We start from the raw sequence: 12,915 nt of genomic DNA on the forward strand, positions 1-12,915 counted from the left end.
TGGTTCCCTTGGGGGTGGGGGTGATGGGAGGGGAGGGTGTATGTACTATTGTTGTTGTGGTGGTGGTGGAATGGTTGTGGTGAAGGAAAGAGGGAAAATAAGTAGCGTAGCTAGATAAGTAGAAGGGTAGGTAGGGACTAGTGGATCGTTGGGACGCGTCGATCAGTGGTGAGGATGGTTATGTAATCTCCCCCGGATTTTGTGCCGAGGATGATTTAGGACTGATTTTTGAGCTGTGTGGAATGTGGAATATGGTGTGGTGGGTTCAATGGTCAATGCTTCAACTACTACATTCTTATAGGGATGTGAGGTATTGCATACGCTACTGGCATCTCATACTTTTAATCATGATTCATCCTATAAACACGCTAATCAAGGACACAAATGCAAACACGCAGCTTCATGAAGCGAGAACTAGCCTCCAGCATGAGTCGGCAACGCAGTTGCCCTCGTCGTCCGCTGCCAATCAGGTCGTGACCGTACAATATCATGACATTCGTGATCCTCATCATCGCTATTGTAAATACTGTGCGAGAAAGGTATACCACTGAGAAGGTAAAAGGTTGCTAAATCGGACAGATGCTTCAGGCTAGAGCGGCCCTCCGGGTTCCCACGCCCAGAGAGCCTCGTAAAACAAAGGAATGAAAAGCTTCGTGATGACAAGGCGAAAGTACGAAAGCAAGGCGCTCGCTGATGCCGGGCTGGTGTCATAATCATAATGCCGTCATCTCAAAGCTCGTTACACGTCGTTTAGTTTGCGCGAATCACAAGTCGGGAGACAAATTTGTTGGATAAACAGTCGAAGTCATTGCGGTTGAACTTGGAACCATTGCGGCCCCGAAGATAGCTCTCTACAGGAATATTAGCATTGCACAGACGCACCAGAATTTCAGTTTCGCGCTTACCAAATTGCGTAACATGTTGGCGGACCTCGGTCATCGTGTTGCAGACATCGGGGTTCGAGTGCAGCAGGTGGTGGTGCTTGGTCGTCTCCCAGTCCGTAAACGCAGGCAGCTTCTGTGAAATCGCCTGGAACAGACCGACGATGACTCCGACCGGTGTGGTCTCCATATCATTGCAGAACTTATCAACAGCGGCAGCATCCTGCGACACGTCAGCATCACGGCTTGCACACACGTTCATTCCACATACCGGAGTACGATAATGGCAGTCAAACTGCATCTCCTCCCACACGGCCAGAAGTATCGAAGCCAGGATGAAAATTGTCGGCCAGTTCTTGAGCTTCTCTCCACTGTAGACACTTGAGTAGAGGCTAGACAGCTCTTCCAGCACGTCCTTCTGCAACTCTCGCCACATGTTCGCCATGGCACACTTGACCTGGAAGTTGACCATCACAGGCGCTATCGTCTTGCCACTGAACTTGGACGACTTGTCGTTGATCTTGCCCTTGAACTGCTCCTCCTCGCCAATACCCTCCACCATGGTAACGTGCAGCGTCAGGTTGTAGGCAATGATAAGCTTCAACGCCTTGCGGATCACCGGCAACTTCGTGCGGTAGTAATACCGGAAGGCCGTCTTCAGCATCTGCGTCAGGAAAGGTGTGCCTTCGAAGTAGTCATCCACAAACTTCTCAAACGTTCCGTTGCCGTCAATGTGGCGATCCAGATAATCCGAGAGCATAGCGTGCGAGATGCCTTCCATTCCAGCAGAGAGCCTGGCCGTTTCCACCTCGTATGGCGTCGGTTCCCGGTGCATAGACTCCACCCAGTCGACCTTGAAGCACTGATCGTCGTGTACGTAGACCTCGCGGGCGTTGATGGGAAGGACTTGACCGTAGCCATGAGTGATGAAGAGAGTCGTCTCCAATTCCGAGAACCCCTTGATGTTTCCGACCGTGAAATCATAGTTGACGTGACGATCGTAGTCCGCCTTCCAGTCCTTCATGAAATAGCCGATCTCCTTGATGTCAATCCGCGTGCAGGGAACCTGCCACAATCGCGCATGCGAGGGTTGGCAGCCCGCACAGGGCTCTCCTTTGTCGCACTATTTACTCAATCAGTATGTTGCATCACTAAGGTGGGATCTATCTTACAGTCTTCTTCAGGAACTTGCAACGCAGACACGCGCGCAGTTTGCGGATCTCGCTGGCTTGTTTCCGTTGGTCCGGCTTGAGCGGGCCCTTACGCTTGCCCACACGCTTCTCGGTCTCTGGCTTTCCATTTTGCGACTGCTTACGAACCTTGGTCTCGGCTGTCTTAGCAGCGATCGGGCTCTTACGAGACGGCTTCCGGCTAGGAGGGGAAGCCGATGAAGTTGATCCTGCGGACCGAGTAGGCGGGGTCGACGCCTTCTTGGAGGGCACCGGAATGGGCCGCACAATGGCCACGGGGCTAACCGCCGTAGGCGATTGCGAACCATGCGAGGTGTGGTCGTAAGAGACCCGACGAGTCATGCTGTGGTTGAAAGCAGTGTCAAAGTTGGTGTCAGAGCTGGGCGAATTGATTGGATTCGTGATTTCCACGAAGCTGCCGTATGACGTGGAATAAGACGACTCGGACAGAGACCGGTCGTGGAGCGTCTGAGTGGGATTGATAAAGATGCCCTGGTCCGGGTAGGAGAATTCATGAGAGCGGCGGGGCTCAATGGTGCTCCAGCCGTTGTCGCTACTGGACAGAGATCGGACTTCCAGGTAAGTGTCGGTGGGAGAGCTGCTCTCCAAGACATTCTGTGGTGCGCTGTAGGCGGACAGATCCGGTAAGCCATCGGCAGGAGGGAACGCCATGAGGTCGGCCTGGAGGTCATGGTAAGGGAATGGAACCATGTCGACCGGCGCGGAGAGGGGCAGATAAGAGCCATCGAGCAGGCTCGTGCTCATGTGGCCGTGGGCTCCAGACATGAGATCCACGGGAGAAGAGTGGATAGACATGCCATAGCTAGCGGCGGTGGTGAATTGCTGGGGAGCGGAGGAGGCCTCCTCATGGGAGTACTGAAGGTGGGGTTGCAAGTGCTGGAAGTGCCAGTCGACCATCAGATTAGGATCCTGAGCTACCGATTGATCGTAAGCGTGACCGCTGGTTTGCAAGGGCGAGATGTCTCGCGCTCCATCCGATCGCTGAGAGGCCTGGTGGTCCACCGCCACGGGCCATGAGTGAGCTTGGAGGTAATTCCTCGAGTCGTAGTCCAGGCCAATGAAGCCGTCGCTTGATAAATCGACATTCGACATGATGCTGACAACAGGAAACTATTTACCAACGGTGAAGAGGGAGAAAAGGAAAGGATTGCATGAACTTTGCTGGACACTTTGTGAAGAGGGAAATAAAAGAGGAGGAAAAAAAGAAATAATGAATATGATGGGAGAGTAAAAAAAAGAATAAAAAATAAGAATAAAACTCAAGCGATAGACAGACAGCAAGACAGACAGATAGACAAATAGACAGACAGAAGTTAGACAGACAGATAGACACACGCTGGGTGGTACAAAAAACAAATAAGAGCGTGAAGAATATGGGTGGGTGTGGGAGGGGATTGGGGGATGGGGGATGGGGATAGGAGGAAGACGTGGGAATACTGATTGATGGAATGGTGATTGATGAAGCCTGAGGACCAGAAAAGGGCTTCGGATGAGCAGAAAGCCCAGAATCCGGGGGTGCAAAGCGAGAAGAAGAGGACGAGGACGGGCGATAGGATGAGGCCATGGCGGGCAAAAGCCAGGCTAGCGGTGGGGAGCAAAGCAGCGGTGAGGCGGGAGTTGCGTCGGCCGGAGATACGCTAGGGGATCCTGGGAAGGAGTTATCACCATCCGAAGTGGGGATTTCGTGAACGAAGTCAAAAAGACTGACTGACTGACTCTCTTCCCTTCTGTCCCGGGAAAATTGGAAAAGAGAGGCTGGGTTGCATCCCCTCCGCCCGGGTGGACTTAATGCCACGACCCTTTCCTACTTGATTGGAGTGGCGTTACTCCATCCACAGCTGATGAACTACTATCAGTACTCACTACTATCTACTATCTACTACTGTGTCCTAGGTTAGCACGTACAGTAGTCTGCTTTTCTTCCCCGGGCGCCAAAATGGAGAACGAGATGATATCCACAAAAGAGAAAAAAAAAAAAGTAACTAAAAAAAAAAAAAACTTGAAGAAAAAAATTGGAACAGAAAGAAAAAGAAAAGAAACAACAAGAAAGAAGGCAGACAGAATAGTGCCACTCCAAAGAAACAAAAGAGAAAGAAAAAAAAGAGCAGCCAACATGGTCTTCACACTAGTCCTATCTGAGTTCAATCCGTAGGACCCTACATCTCACAATATGCTAGAGACCGGTTAACCCAATATGGCCCTAGGATCGAACCACTACGTACTGCTAACTGTTCAATTGACAAGTCTCATGATTATCAGCCCTTTCTCGATCTTGGGCAAATTGGAAGCCTACCAACCGAGTAAAAGAGTGCAAAAGGGTAAAGAAAAAAAAAAAAAAATAAAAGACTAGACTAGGCCAAGTGGGTTAGTTACTGTTAGTAGCTGCTGACCATGGGATGCGCGCGACGGCAGTACTAGCCCCATACGCCCATGCATCGGATTAGCCTACTCTCGTTGGCGTCCCACGTCCGAGCCACGTACCGGCTATGTACCAGTGACTCTCCCAACTGCCTTCCAGCGTAGCACTGCCCTACGTCAGTAGTACCTCTCGCTCAGAATGAATACTCCCCCTTCCAAAAAGGAAAAGTCATCAGGCAGATGATTTGTTGTCAGTCAACTAGTGATATAGTAGCGTAGTAGTAGCAGAGTAGCACCTTGAGCTGTAGTGCTACTTAGCCCTGGGAATGGAATCATCAACAAAAAGCCCTGCTTGCTTTTGGGCTACCGCGGTACCGGACGGAATTTTCCGTTGTCGAGACACGGGATCACATTCGGGAAAGGGAGATCAGTGGAAACCGTCAAAGATCGGTTGAGACTGGATTCGATGGAGCATTATTGACTAAGGCGCCACGATTATTGGCAAATGTCTCCGATCGAAGGTCGGCCGTGGCAATATTTCTTTTTCCTGCTTCGTCGCTTTGCCCCGAGGGCCGTTAGTGTTAAACTAAACCCATCTCTCTTTGAGTTACTATTGAGCGACTGCTCGGAAAAGGACCCTCGCTGACTCAACGCCTCCGTACCACCGAACTCAAGACATAAACTGTATTGTGCGTGAGTCTTCGCCAGTGACAGGCAAACTTCAGGTTCAACGAGGGTGGACAGGAGGACTATTGTTGATGTACGTCCGGGCTTACCTACATACATCTAGCAGCCTCTGGCCCCGGCTGCCATTCGTCCCCTTCCACCCCCAGTCCCTCGACCGGGATGGCCTGCGAGTTCACGGTAGGTGATAATCATCTCGGCCCAATAACGCCCATCCTCCCAATCAGTGGGCAATCACTGGCGCACACATGTTGATTTCGTGCCAACAAGGTGGCTGACGGTGCAGTAGCTCCAAGGTTCATGAGCATGCCACAGGCCTTGCCCCTCGAGGCCAACCAACTAGGTACGACTACTGTACGATTCCCCTCCTAGGAATCCCCCAAGAGCACATCATCCCCTCCTTATCTGCATCTCTCTCCTGACGATGATGAAATGATGAGATGATGAAGAGAGTCGATAAGGGTCGAGGCAACTTCACGACTCCCCATCGTCCTACCCTTCTGGGTAAGTCATCATCATGAAGATAGGCATATGCAATCCCGCGGCGCGTTGGCATGTACATGCTGCGGATGTCTCTTCCTCCGTCGTTACAGGGTCCTTTTTCTGTTCTCCTCTTACTTGGCCTTCCCACTTTTTTCCTTGTGACTTCCGTGACCCCACCCGTTTAGATAATTTTAGCAAGGGTCGACAAAGACCTTTCCCATAACCGCCAACTCGGCTCGTAAAATGGGGAGGAGAAACGTGACAGATCCAAAATTGGTTCTCAACAAACATGCAAGCGCAGGGCTATGTCAGCACCATTGGGGTGGTCACCTCCTCCACGGGGCCGTGCAAAGAAAGGTAAAAAAGAAACCAAAACGGTCTTGGCCGCGGAAGCTCCCTCGAAGGGGAAAAAGGAAACAGACACACCTCCCTAAAGCAGGCAACGAGCCAGCCAGGCGTAAGGAAACGTTCTGCATATGAAATCCAAGCCCGTGAACTCCACTCCGATGGGGCTCGACAACTCGATTCGCCGGCTATGAAACATATCGGCACCACGGACTTCTGACTCGCAGCTCGCCACGCCAGCGGCCGCAAGCCATACATACTATGTCCAGCGCGTCGCTTTAATGCCTCCAGAGCCAACAATGTCCAGACGGATACGCCGGTTGACGACGTTGGCGCTTAAGTCGCAGCAGCCATGAAAATCTTATTATTAGCACGGTCGTGATGTTTGTGAGGTCACAGAGGAGACACACACGGGAAGCGGATCTGCAGTAGTGTCGATGGTCAGTGCCCGAAATCTTTAGTCAAAGACAACGTAGTCTAGGTAGTAGACTTTTTGTAGACGACTAAAACCCAGCGTCAATAACTTTAAATCCTGCCTGGTTTGATGCGCGCGCTCAATCCCGTCGCTTGAGTCGGCTAGGACAGGGTTGGAAGGGTCGGGAAACCACTGGAGCTTCTTTCCGAATGATTCAACGTCTAGACAGAGAGACAGGATAGGGGGTAAAGAGGTTGGAGGGAGAGGAGAAGCTCTCCTGAGACCCTTTGACCCCTCATGGTCGAGTCATGGAGACTGAAGGAGCTGCATCTTAGTCTACTAGGATTAAGACTTCCGGCCGCCGACCGGAATGCCCGCTAGCCCGAGTGGGAGAGTGAAGGCGGCGATCCATTCCTCATCGGCGATGGGCTGGCTGCCTGCGAAAAAAGGAACAAAGGGGGTCACGGGATCCATCCGTCACGAAGAAAAAGGAAAAACAGAGAAGCAGATGGTGGTGCCTCGGGAACGTGCTGGTTAATACCAACCAATTACCAACATACCACATAGTATGGGGTTGACACCACCATGTAAGATTTTGACAGATGTTGGGTTGAAATTGAGGATAAAGAAACGATTCCCCATCAGCCAACTATACCGTCTTCCCATGGCAGCCTTATCTTTGCGGAACCGAGGTTCTACTATCTATCTTGCGCACTTGGTTTGTTCGCCCAACTCGACTGGGGCCTTCTGGCCTGAGGAGTCGACGAGGGGCCCACCTGACTTGCAACTGCGGCGGGGAGAGAAAGAACAATGGATTCTGCGGGCGGCCATGGCAGCTGTCATCTCCATTCATGAAGAGGAGAACAATCGGACCCAGGCTCATCTCGATCATTCTCGATCGCGCCAATAAACAGTAGTCCCGAATCCATATATTCGAACTCCAGGAAGTTCCATGCCGATCGTTATCGCTGCCGCAGGGAAGCCGCGTCGCAAAGTTCGTTTCTCATCCAACCAAACATCCAGACCAACAGACGCTCAGGGTAGAGACACCAAATCTACTAGTTCGTCAATAGGTCGCCGTCAGCCCTCGGCGCCTACATCCAAAAAGCACACCTCGCTAGATCAGCGCAGCAACAGCGGCGGCGGCATGTATGAACCCCAAGCACATCCCGGAGTTCCGGCTTTGTTTCAAGAGCTGCCTTCGCTCCTAGATGCCCTGTGCACCGAGTCCTCTGAGGTCCAAAGTGAGACCGTCAACAAATGTTTGCCCTTCTTGAAAGGCATTCACAACAGCCAGGCAGGTCCTTTCAACCGATTTGGAGTGCCAGCTCTGAATCAGAATGACCACCTTATCTACTTATACGATTCTTTGGAGGACTATCCAGAGGGCTTCGCTGGCATGGATGCAAGCCGGCCTTGGATGGTCTACTGGGTGCTGGCTGGATTAAGCCTCCTGGGGGAAGATGTCACCAAATACCGTGAACGGTAAGCAATCACTGAGCTGTGCGCTTGGCAACTGCAGATTGATCATGGCTGCTGTGATTCTGGCTCTCAATTGCTATCTTTCCGTCTACGACCATTGTCTAAGTCCTCTCTTTAGTGTCATTTCCACGTTTACGCCAATGCAAAATCCTACAGGGGGCATGGGCGGAGGCCACGGCCAACTGTCCCACTGCGCCTCTAGCTATGCCACAGTGCTCGCTTTAGCCATGGTTGGAGGCGAAGAGGCATTCAACCTGATCGATCGGGAGGCGATGTGAGTAATTGCGGTACCTGACTTGAGCATCAATGCATGCTGACCTAGACCAGGTGGAGATGGCTAGGGAGTTTGAAGCAGCCTGACGGCGGCTTTAGGGTCTGCGCGGGCGGGGAAGAAGACGTGCGGTATTTTCTCCCGTTGCTTGCTTCGCATACCCCTTTTGCTTTTTGCTAAATTTTGGTCAGAGGCGCCTATTGCGCCATGGTGGTCCATTCGCTACTGAATTTGCCACTGGAACTACCCCCTGATGCCGAAGCTCGGCAGCACGGTCTTGAGACGTTTACCAGTGGCCTCTCGGAGTATCTGTCGAGGTGTAAGAGCTTCCACATCCCCAAGCTTCCGGGCTAGACTGATCTGGCTGCAGGCCAAACATACGAAGGCGGCATTTCCGGAAGCCCCGGTTCTGAGGCACATGGCGCCTATACTTTCTGTGCTTTGGCATGTCTGTGCCTCATGGGCCCACCAGAAGTGGTGGTGTCGAGGTAAGAGGCTACATTCTCATGTTCTCCCCGCTTCCGCTGATAACGTCAGGTGCATGGATGTTCCTTTACTCCTGAGCTGGCTTTCTGCTCGACAGTACGCCCCCGAAGGGGGGTTTTCGGGGAGAACCAATAAACTGGTGGATGGCTGCTACAGCCATTGGGTCGGCACCTGCTGGCCATTAGTTCAGTCTGCCCTCAATGGGGTCCAGTCAGCTACAGGTCCGGAGCGGGTCCCTGCCAATCTCTACAGCCGTGAAGGATTAACCAGATATATCCTTGGTTGTTGCCAGTCCAAGTACGGGGGGCTCCGTGATAAGCCTGGAAAGTACGCAACTCCCTTCCTCTTCCGATCCCTTCCACAGTGTGGCCAGGCTAACGATAACTACTAGGCATCCGGATTCGTACCACACCTGCTACGCGCTGACGGGCTTGAGCTCGGCCCAGTATCATCATTACCATACCACTTCCAGCATCAGCTCTGATGAAGGCTTTGGTTCGGCGTATTCCTGGAAATGCACTCCCATCCCTGCTTCGGATGTCGCATCCTCCGACCAGAATGTATTCGATGAGAAGGACCGGTTGAAGGCCTTCCACCCGATCTTCGTGGTACCCCATGCGGCCGCAGAGAACCTGCGGGTATGGTGCGAGCAACGTCCAATCAAGCCCGAGTGGTGATGAGACGGGTGCCGATATCGAGCAGGGGAACTATATCAATGAAAAGTATATTTTGTACAGTACGACGCATGTAAGAATCAATTGTCCATAAGCTTGTGACACGCATGTAAGATAGTTTGGCTGGCCTCCGCACTGAGGAGAAGTAGGTTCCAGCCAGGAATCAAAGCACCTAGGGAATGGTAGTCATACAGATGAGATAACCAGGAAGCAGCTACCATGGAAGATGATCAAACCAATGAATCCGTCTGCCTTGCGACGAGATCCGGGGTCAAACTGTTTGGTGCGACATCAGCTGCTCAGAGTTCGGCCACTTGGGGTCTTCACCAGTAGACTTTCTGAAACTAGAAACGCCCGCTGAAACGGTCCTGGCAATGCTCCGACTAGGAACAGTTTTGACTGAGCGTTCTCCCACAATTGACCCCATCCCTGGCGCCTCCAAGAATGACCACCACGATAAGTAAGAAAAGAACAAGGCGGCTAAGAAATAGAGGGGAAAGAAACCATGACCCGCCCTCGCTTCCACAAACATCCAAGCGATACATGTCACCATCGCGACGCGAGGGCCACCAGGAAAAAGGACGGACTCACACACCACCATGCACAGACACACTGAGCAAATATGCTGCAACCCGTCAATCAGCCAAATGAGGGAAGAAAAGGCAGTGGCCCAACGGGTGTCAAATTGGAGCCAAAGACCAAATTCCCCGGGGTGGTGCTGAATAAGAGGGAGGGAAAGCCTCTCAGGTTACTCTGCAAGGTTAACTAACCCTCCTCCATTCTCCTCATCCTTTGCTCACTTCGTGTCGAAGTGGCATGGATTCCCCGCCGCACGAAGCGAAATTGCCAACTCATCATTGCATCCGCGATGCCTGCTTGTCAACAACATCCAACGCCTCGACCAATCTGAGCTTGATCCACTCCAGCCAGTCTGGAGCCTATCCGGATTTTTCACGCGGCAGCCGATACATTCCAGGATGATTTGTGAATTGGGGTCTGATAGCAAGAGGCCTCTAGGGACCTTAATTTTTCGGGTGTTTTCTACATTTGGGTCTTTGGCCCTCTGGAAGGATTCAAGGTCATTTAACATGAGGATTACTCAGGAGGCACCCGAGGAAGCGGTCTGCTAAAACTAAGGGAAGCGGATTCGGATGGCTTACCGAGTCGTCGAGGGTCATGATCGTCTCGCATTGACCCGACCAGAGGGGAGAAAAAAATAAGTTACGGTCGAGTCCAACGGGGATTTCTTCCATCATTGGTGGTATTCTGCTTCCCCTCCAGTAGGGACGATCGGCCCATGGTACAAAGAAGTCCGCCAGCAACCAATTCTCTCTGGTGGTTCCATGCCAGGATTCATCTGCGCGACATCAACCCCTTGTTATGTATCATCAATGTGCATTAGCGGGATTCCACGACGCCTCCCTCCTTGGGTCTTTCTCCCGTGCTTCCATTACGTTCGTTGCGACTTACTTGACAGGGCGACAGTCATTGTTCCCTCTACACACTGCGGGGTTTATGGATCCATCCCAGACCGAAGGATCGGGAGGGGAGGGGACGCGCAAGGAAGATGGAGGAAAATAAAATTCACAAAAAGACCGCGCTGACTACAGACTGGCGCCTTCTAAGCATGCCCAGAACAACCGGCCCACGTTCTGCAGCAAGAATGGTAGACCGAATCGACCGATTTGCCCGGAAAGCTCTTATCCTGAACAACATGTCAATATGTTAGCCGCCTGGATCGGCGGCGAATTACACGGTGGCCGATGGGCCAGGACGTCCTGGATCTTTTTTGCGCGGGACCACTGGTGAAAAGCCATGCCAGCGCATCAGGGTTTGGACCGCGCTTGCCATGTTCCTTTCTCCAAGCAGAAAGGCGACAAGACGGACAAAGCTAGTGAGGTTTAGAACCGTTTTTGGGAGGAGGGTATTCGTCTATTCCCTTTCTCCTCGGCCAATCTGTGGAGAAGGTTGAAAGAGCCGGTGGAGAGCCGTTCTTTTGATTGAAATGGTGATTTTATTTTTTTTTAATTTTTCTTTTTGCTTTTGGTAATTATTTTCTCCCCTACGGTGTCTCTCTTGTCGCTGTCTCTCTCTACCCTTTTCCTCCCCTTTGACTGGAATAATTATCAACGACCAGCCCCACCCTGTTTATTTGAGCGGACTATACCTGAGCCAGCATGATATTCTTCGCCTCTCTTTTCTTTTTTTCTCTCCTGCCCTCCGCCAGTGTAAGGCATGCTGCTTGACTCTCCTCGGCCGCTAGTTCCTTCCCTCACGGTCCTTCGTACCCTTTGTTTGCATTGACTATACTAGGCGTTGTCGACCGTCTCGGCCCGCTTGTGGTGAACAGGGCTCTTTGGCCATTGTAAGAAAAGGAACCACACAAAAATAGCAGCAACCATTGCCCGTCATATGAGAGGCAGTGAGTGAGTGAGTGATCATTGGGCACCAACCATCGCTGTCAACATAGACTCGTGCCGGTACCTTTTTGGTGTGACTGCCCAGGATCTGGTGCAGTCTCGATCTGAGCTGGGGCAACGAATACTGGGCCGATACCGTCCAGGGCTATACCTTCCATTGGCCGTTTACTGGTCTTCACGATGTACTATATTCTCTACCTCGCAAGTATGTAGATGATTTCGTTTGCCATTCGTCCGACCTCCCTCTTTCCCCTTCCTCTTGATTATGCCATTGGGTCAGACCAACGCCTCCAAGTGGCCATGCTCGCTGTTTTTCCCACAATTGATGTCAGACACCATGCATGCATGCATGTTGTGGAAAAGCAACAATGGCCGGAATCGAGCCGACGGCGGTGGTGGTGGTTGTTCCTGACTCAAGGCGATGCGATTTCTTATCTACACCTTCTGTGATTTGCCGATCGCTCGGGGAATTTGCGTCCTTCGGAGCGACCGAGCGTTAACACACGATCCGATCGTCATTTTTCCTTCAACAGCAGGTTACTAACACCTGATGTACAGGCCTCTGCCGACGCCGGCACTGGGCAGATCCCGCCTACGAATCCTATGCTGTTGGGGGCGGCTACACCTGCATCGTCCGGGTCAACAACCGGGAATACCAGACGGAGGACGTTTGCGAATCGAAGACTCTGGCTGAAGAGAATGCAGCGATGCGCGCGTACCTGATTTGTCGCAACTTCTCTGTCAACGACGGCATGTATCCTGCTGGGCATGAACACCGGGGCGGTCCCATTCAGGGGATTCCGGTCGCCATTGGCACGGGAAGAAAGGGACGCTACGGAGATGAGACGGATATGTCGACTAGTGGCGAGAGCAGAAGTGGTGGGAGCAGTCCGGAGAGTTGTGAAGGAAGATTGGATCGAAGGGGTGTTGGACCGACGAGGGCGCTTGCCTTTGGACAGTAGCAGGAGCTGGAGCAGATGATTTCCATCGGGGGATGAGGGGATGGAAGCAGAGGGGATACTGGGATACTTGATGATGCTACGATTTACGACATGACTTGAATACCAGATAGATCGAAATGCTTTTCTTTGTTCATGGATATTTGTTGGGTGTCGCTTTTAGCGGTGATGGTATGGATATGGATATGGATGATGGAATTGGTCTTAGGGAAACACAGAGATCGATTCCAGATAAGCTTAGTTTGT

General features: G+C 51.9%; 4 protein-coding genes across 4 annotated transcripts; 3 read left to right on the top strand and 1 right to left on the bottom strand.

Moving 5' to 3' along the window:
• Positions 1-750: 750 nt before the first annotated feature.
• Positions 751-3,184, bottom strand: AKAW2_30332A (Zn(II)2Cys6 transcription factor domain-containing protein; the record flags this gene model as incomplete). The annotated part of the gene is made up of 4 exons (XM_041686834.1): positions 751-851; positions 906-1,104; positions 1,153-2,004; positions 2,054-3,184. 4 exons carry the CDS (start codon positions 3,182-3,184, stop codon positions 751-753), a joined length of 2,283 nt encoding a protein of 760 aa, XP_041540779.1.
• A 3,761-nt stretch (positions 3,185-6,945) lies between these two features.
• On the top strand, positions 6,946-7,287 carry AKAW2_30333S (uncharacterized protein; the record flags this gene model as incomplete). Its single annotated transcript, XM_041686836.1, has 1 exon — positions 6,946-7,287. The coding sequence occupies one exon, from the start codon at positions 6,946-6,948 to the stop codon at positions 7,285-7,287; it is 342 nt and encodes a 113-aa protein (XP_041540780.1).
• Positions 7,288-7,329: 42 nt separating this feature from the next.
• RAM1 (CAAX farnesyltransferase subunit beta RAM1) lies at positions 7,330-9,293 on the top strand (the record flags this gene model as incomplete). The annotated part of the gene is made up of 7 exons (XM_041686837.1): positions 7,330-7,862; positions 7,978-8,133; positions 8,187-8,261; positions 8,322-8,449; positions 8,501-8,618; positions 8,668-8,943; positions 9,008-9,293. 7 exons carry the CDS (start codon positions 7,330-7,332, stop codon positions 9,291-9,293), a joined length of 1,572 nt encoding a protein of 523 aa, XP_041540781.1.
• Positions 9,294-11,890: 2,597 nt separating this feature from the next.
• AKAW2_30335S (uncharacterized protein) lies at positions 11,891-12,672 on the top strand (the record flags this gene model as incomplete). Its single annotated transcript, XM_041686838.1, has 2 exons — positions 11,891-11,915; positions 12,269-12,672. The coding sequence occupies 2 exons, from the start codon at positions 11,891-11,893 to the stop codon at positions 12,670-12,672; spliced, it is 429 nt and encodes a 142-aa protein (XP_041540782.1).
• Positions 12,673-12,915: the final 243 nt, after the last annotated feature.

This window comes from Aspergillus luchuensis, chromosome 3, assembly GCF_016861625.1.
Source record: "Aspergillus luchuensis IFO 4308 DNA, chromosome 3, nearly complete sequence".
Taxonomy (NCBI): Eukaryota; Fungi; Ascomycota; class Eurotiomycetes; order Eurotiales; family Aspergillaceae; genus Aspergillus; species Aspergillus luchuensis.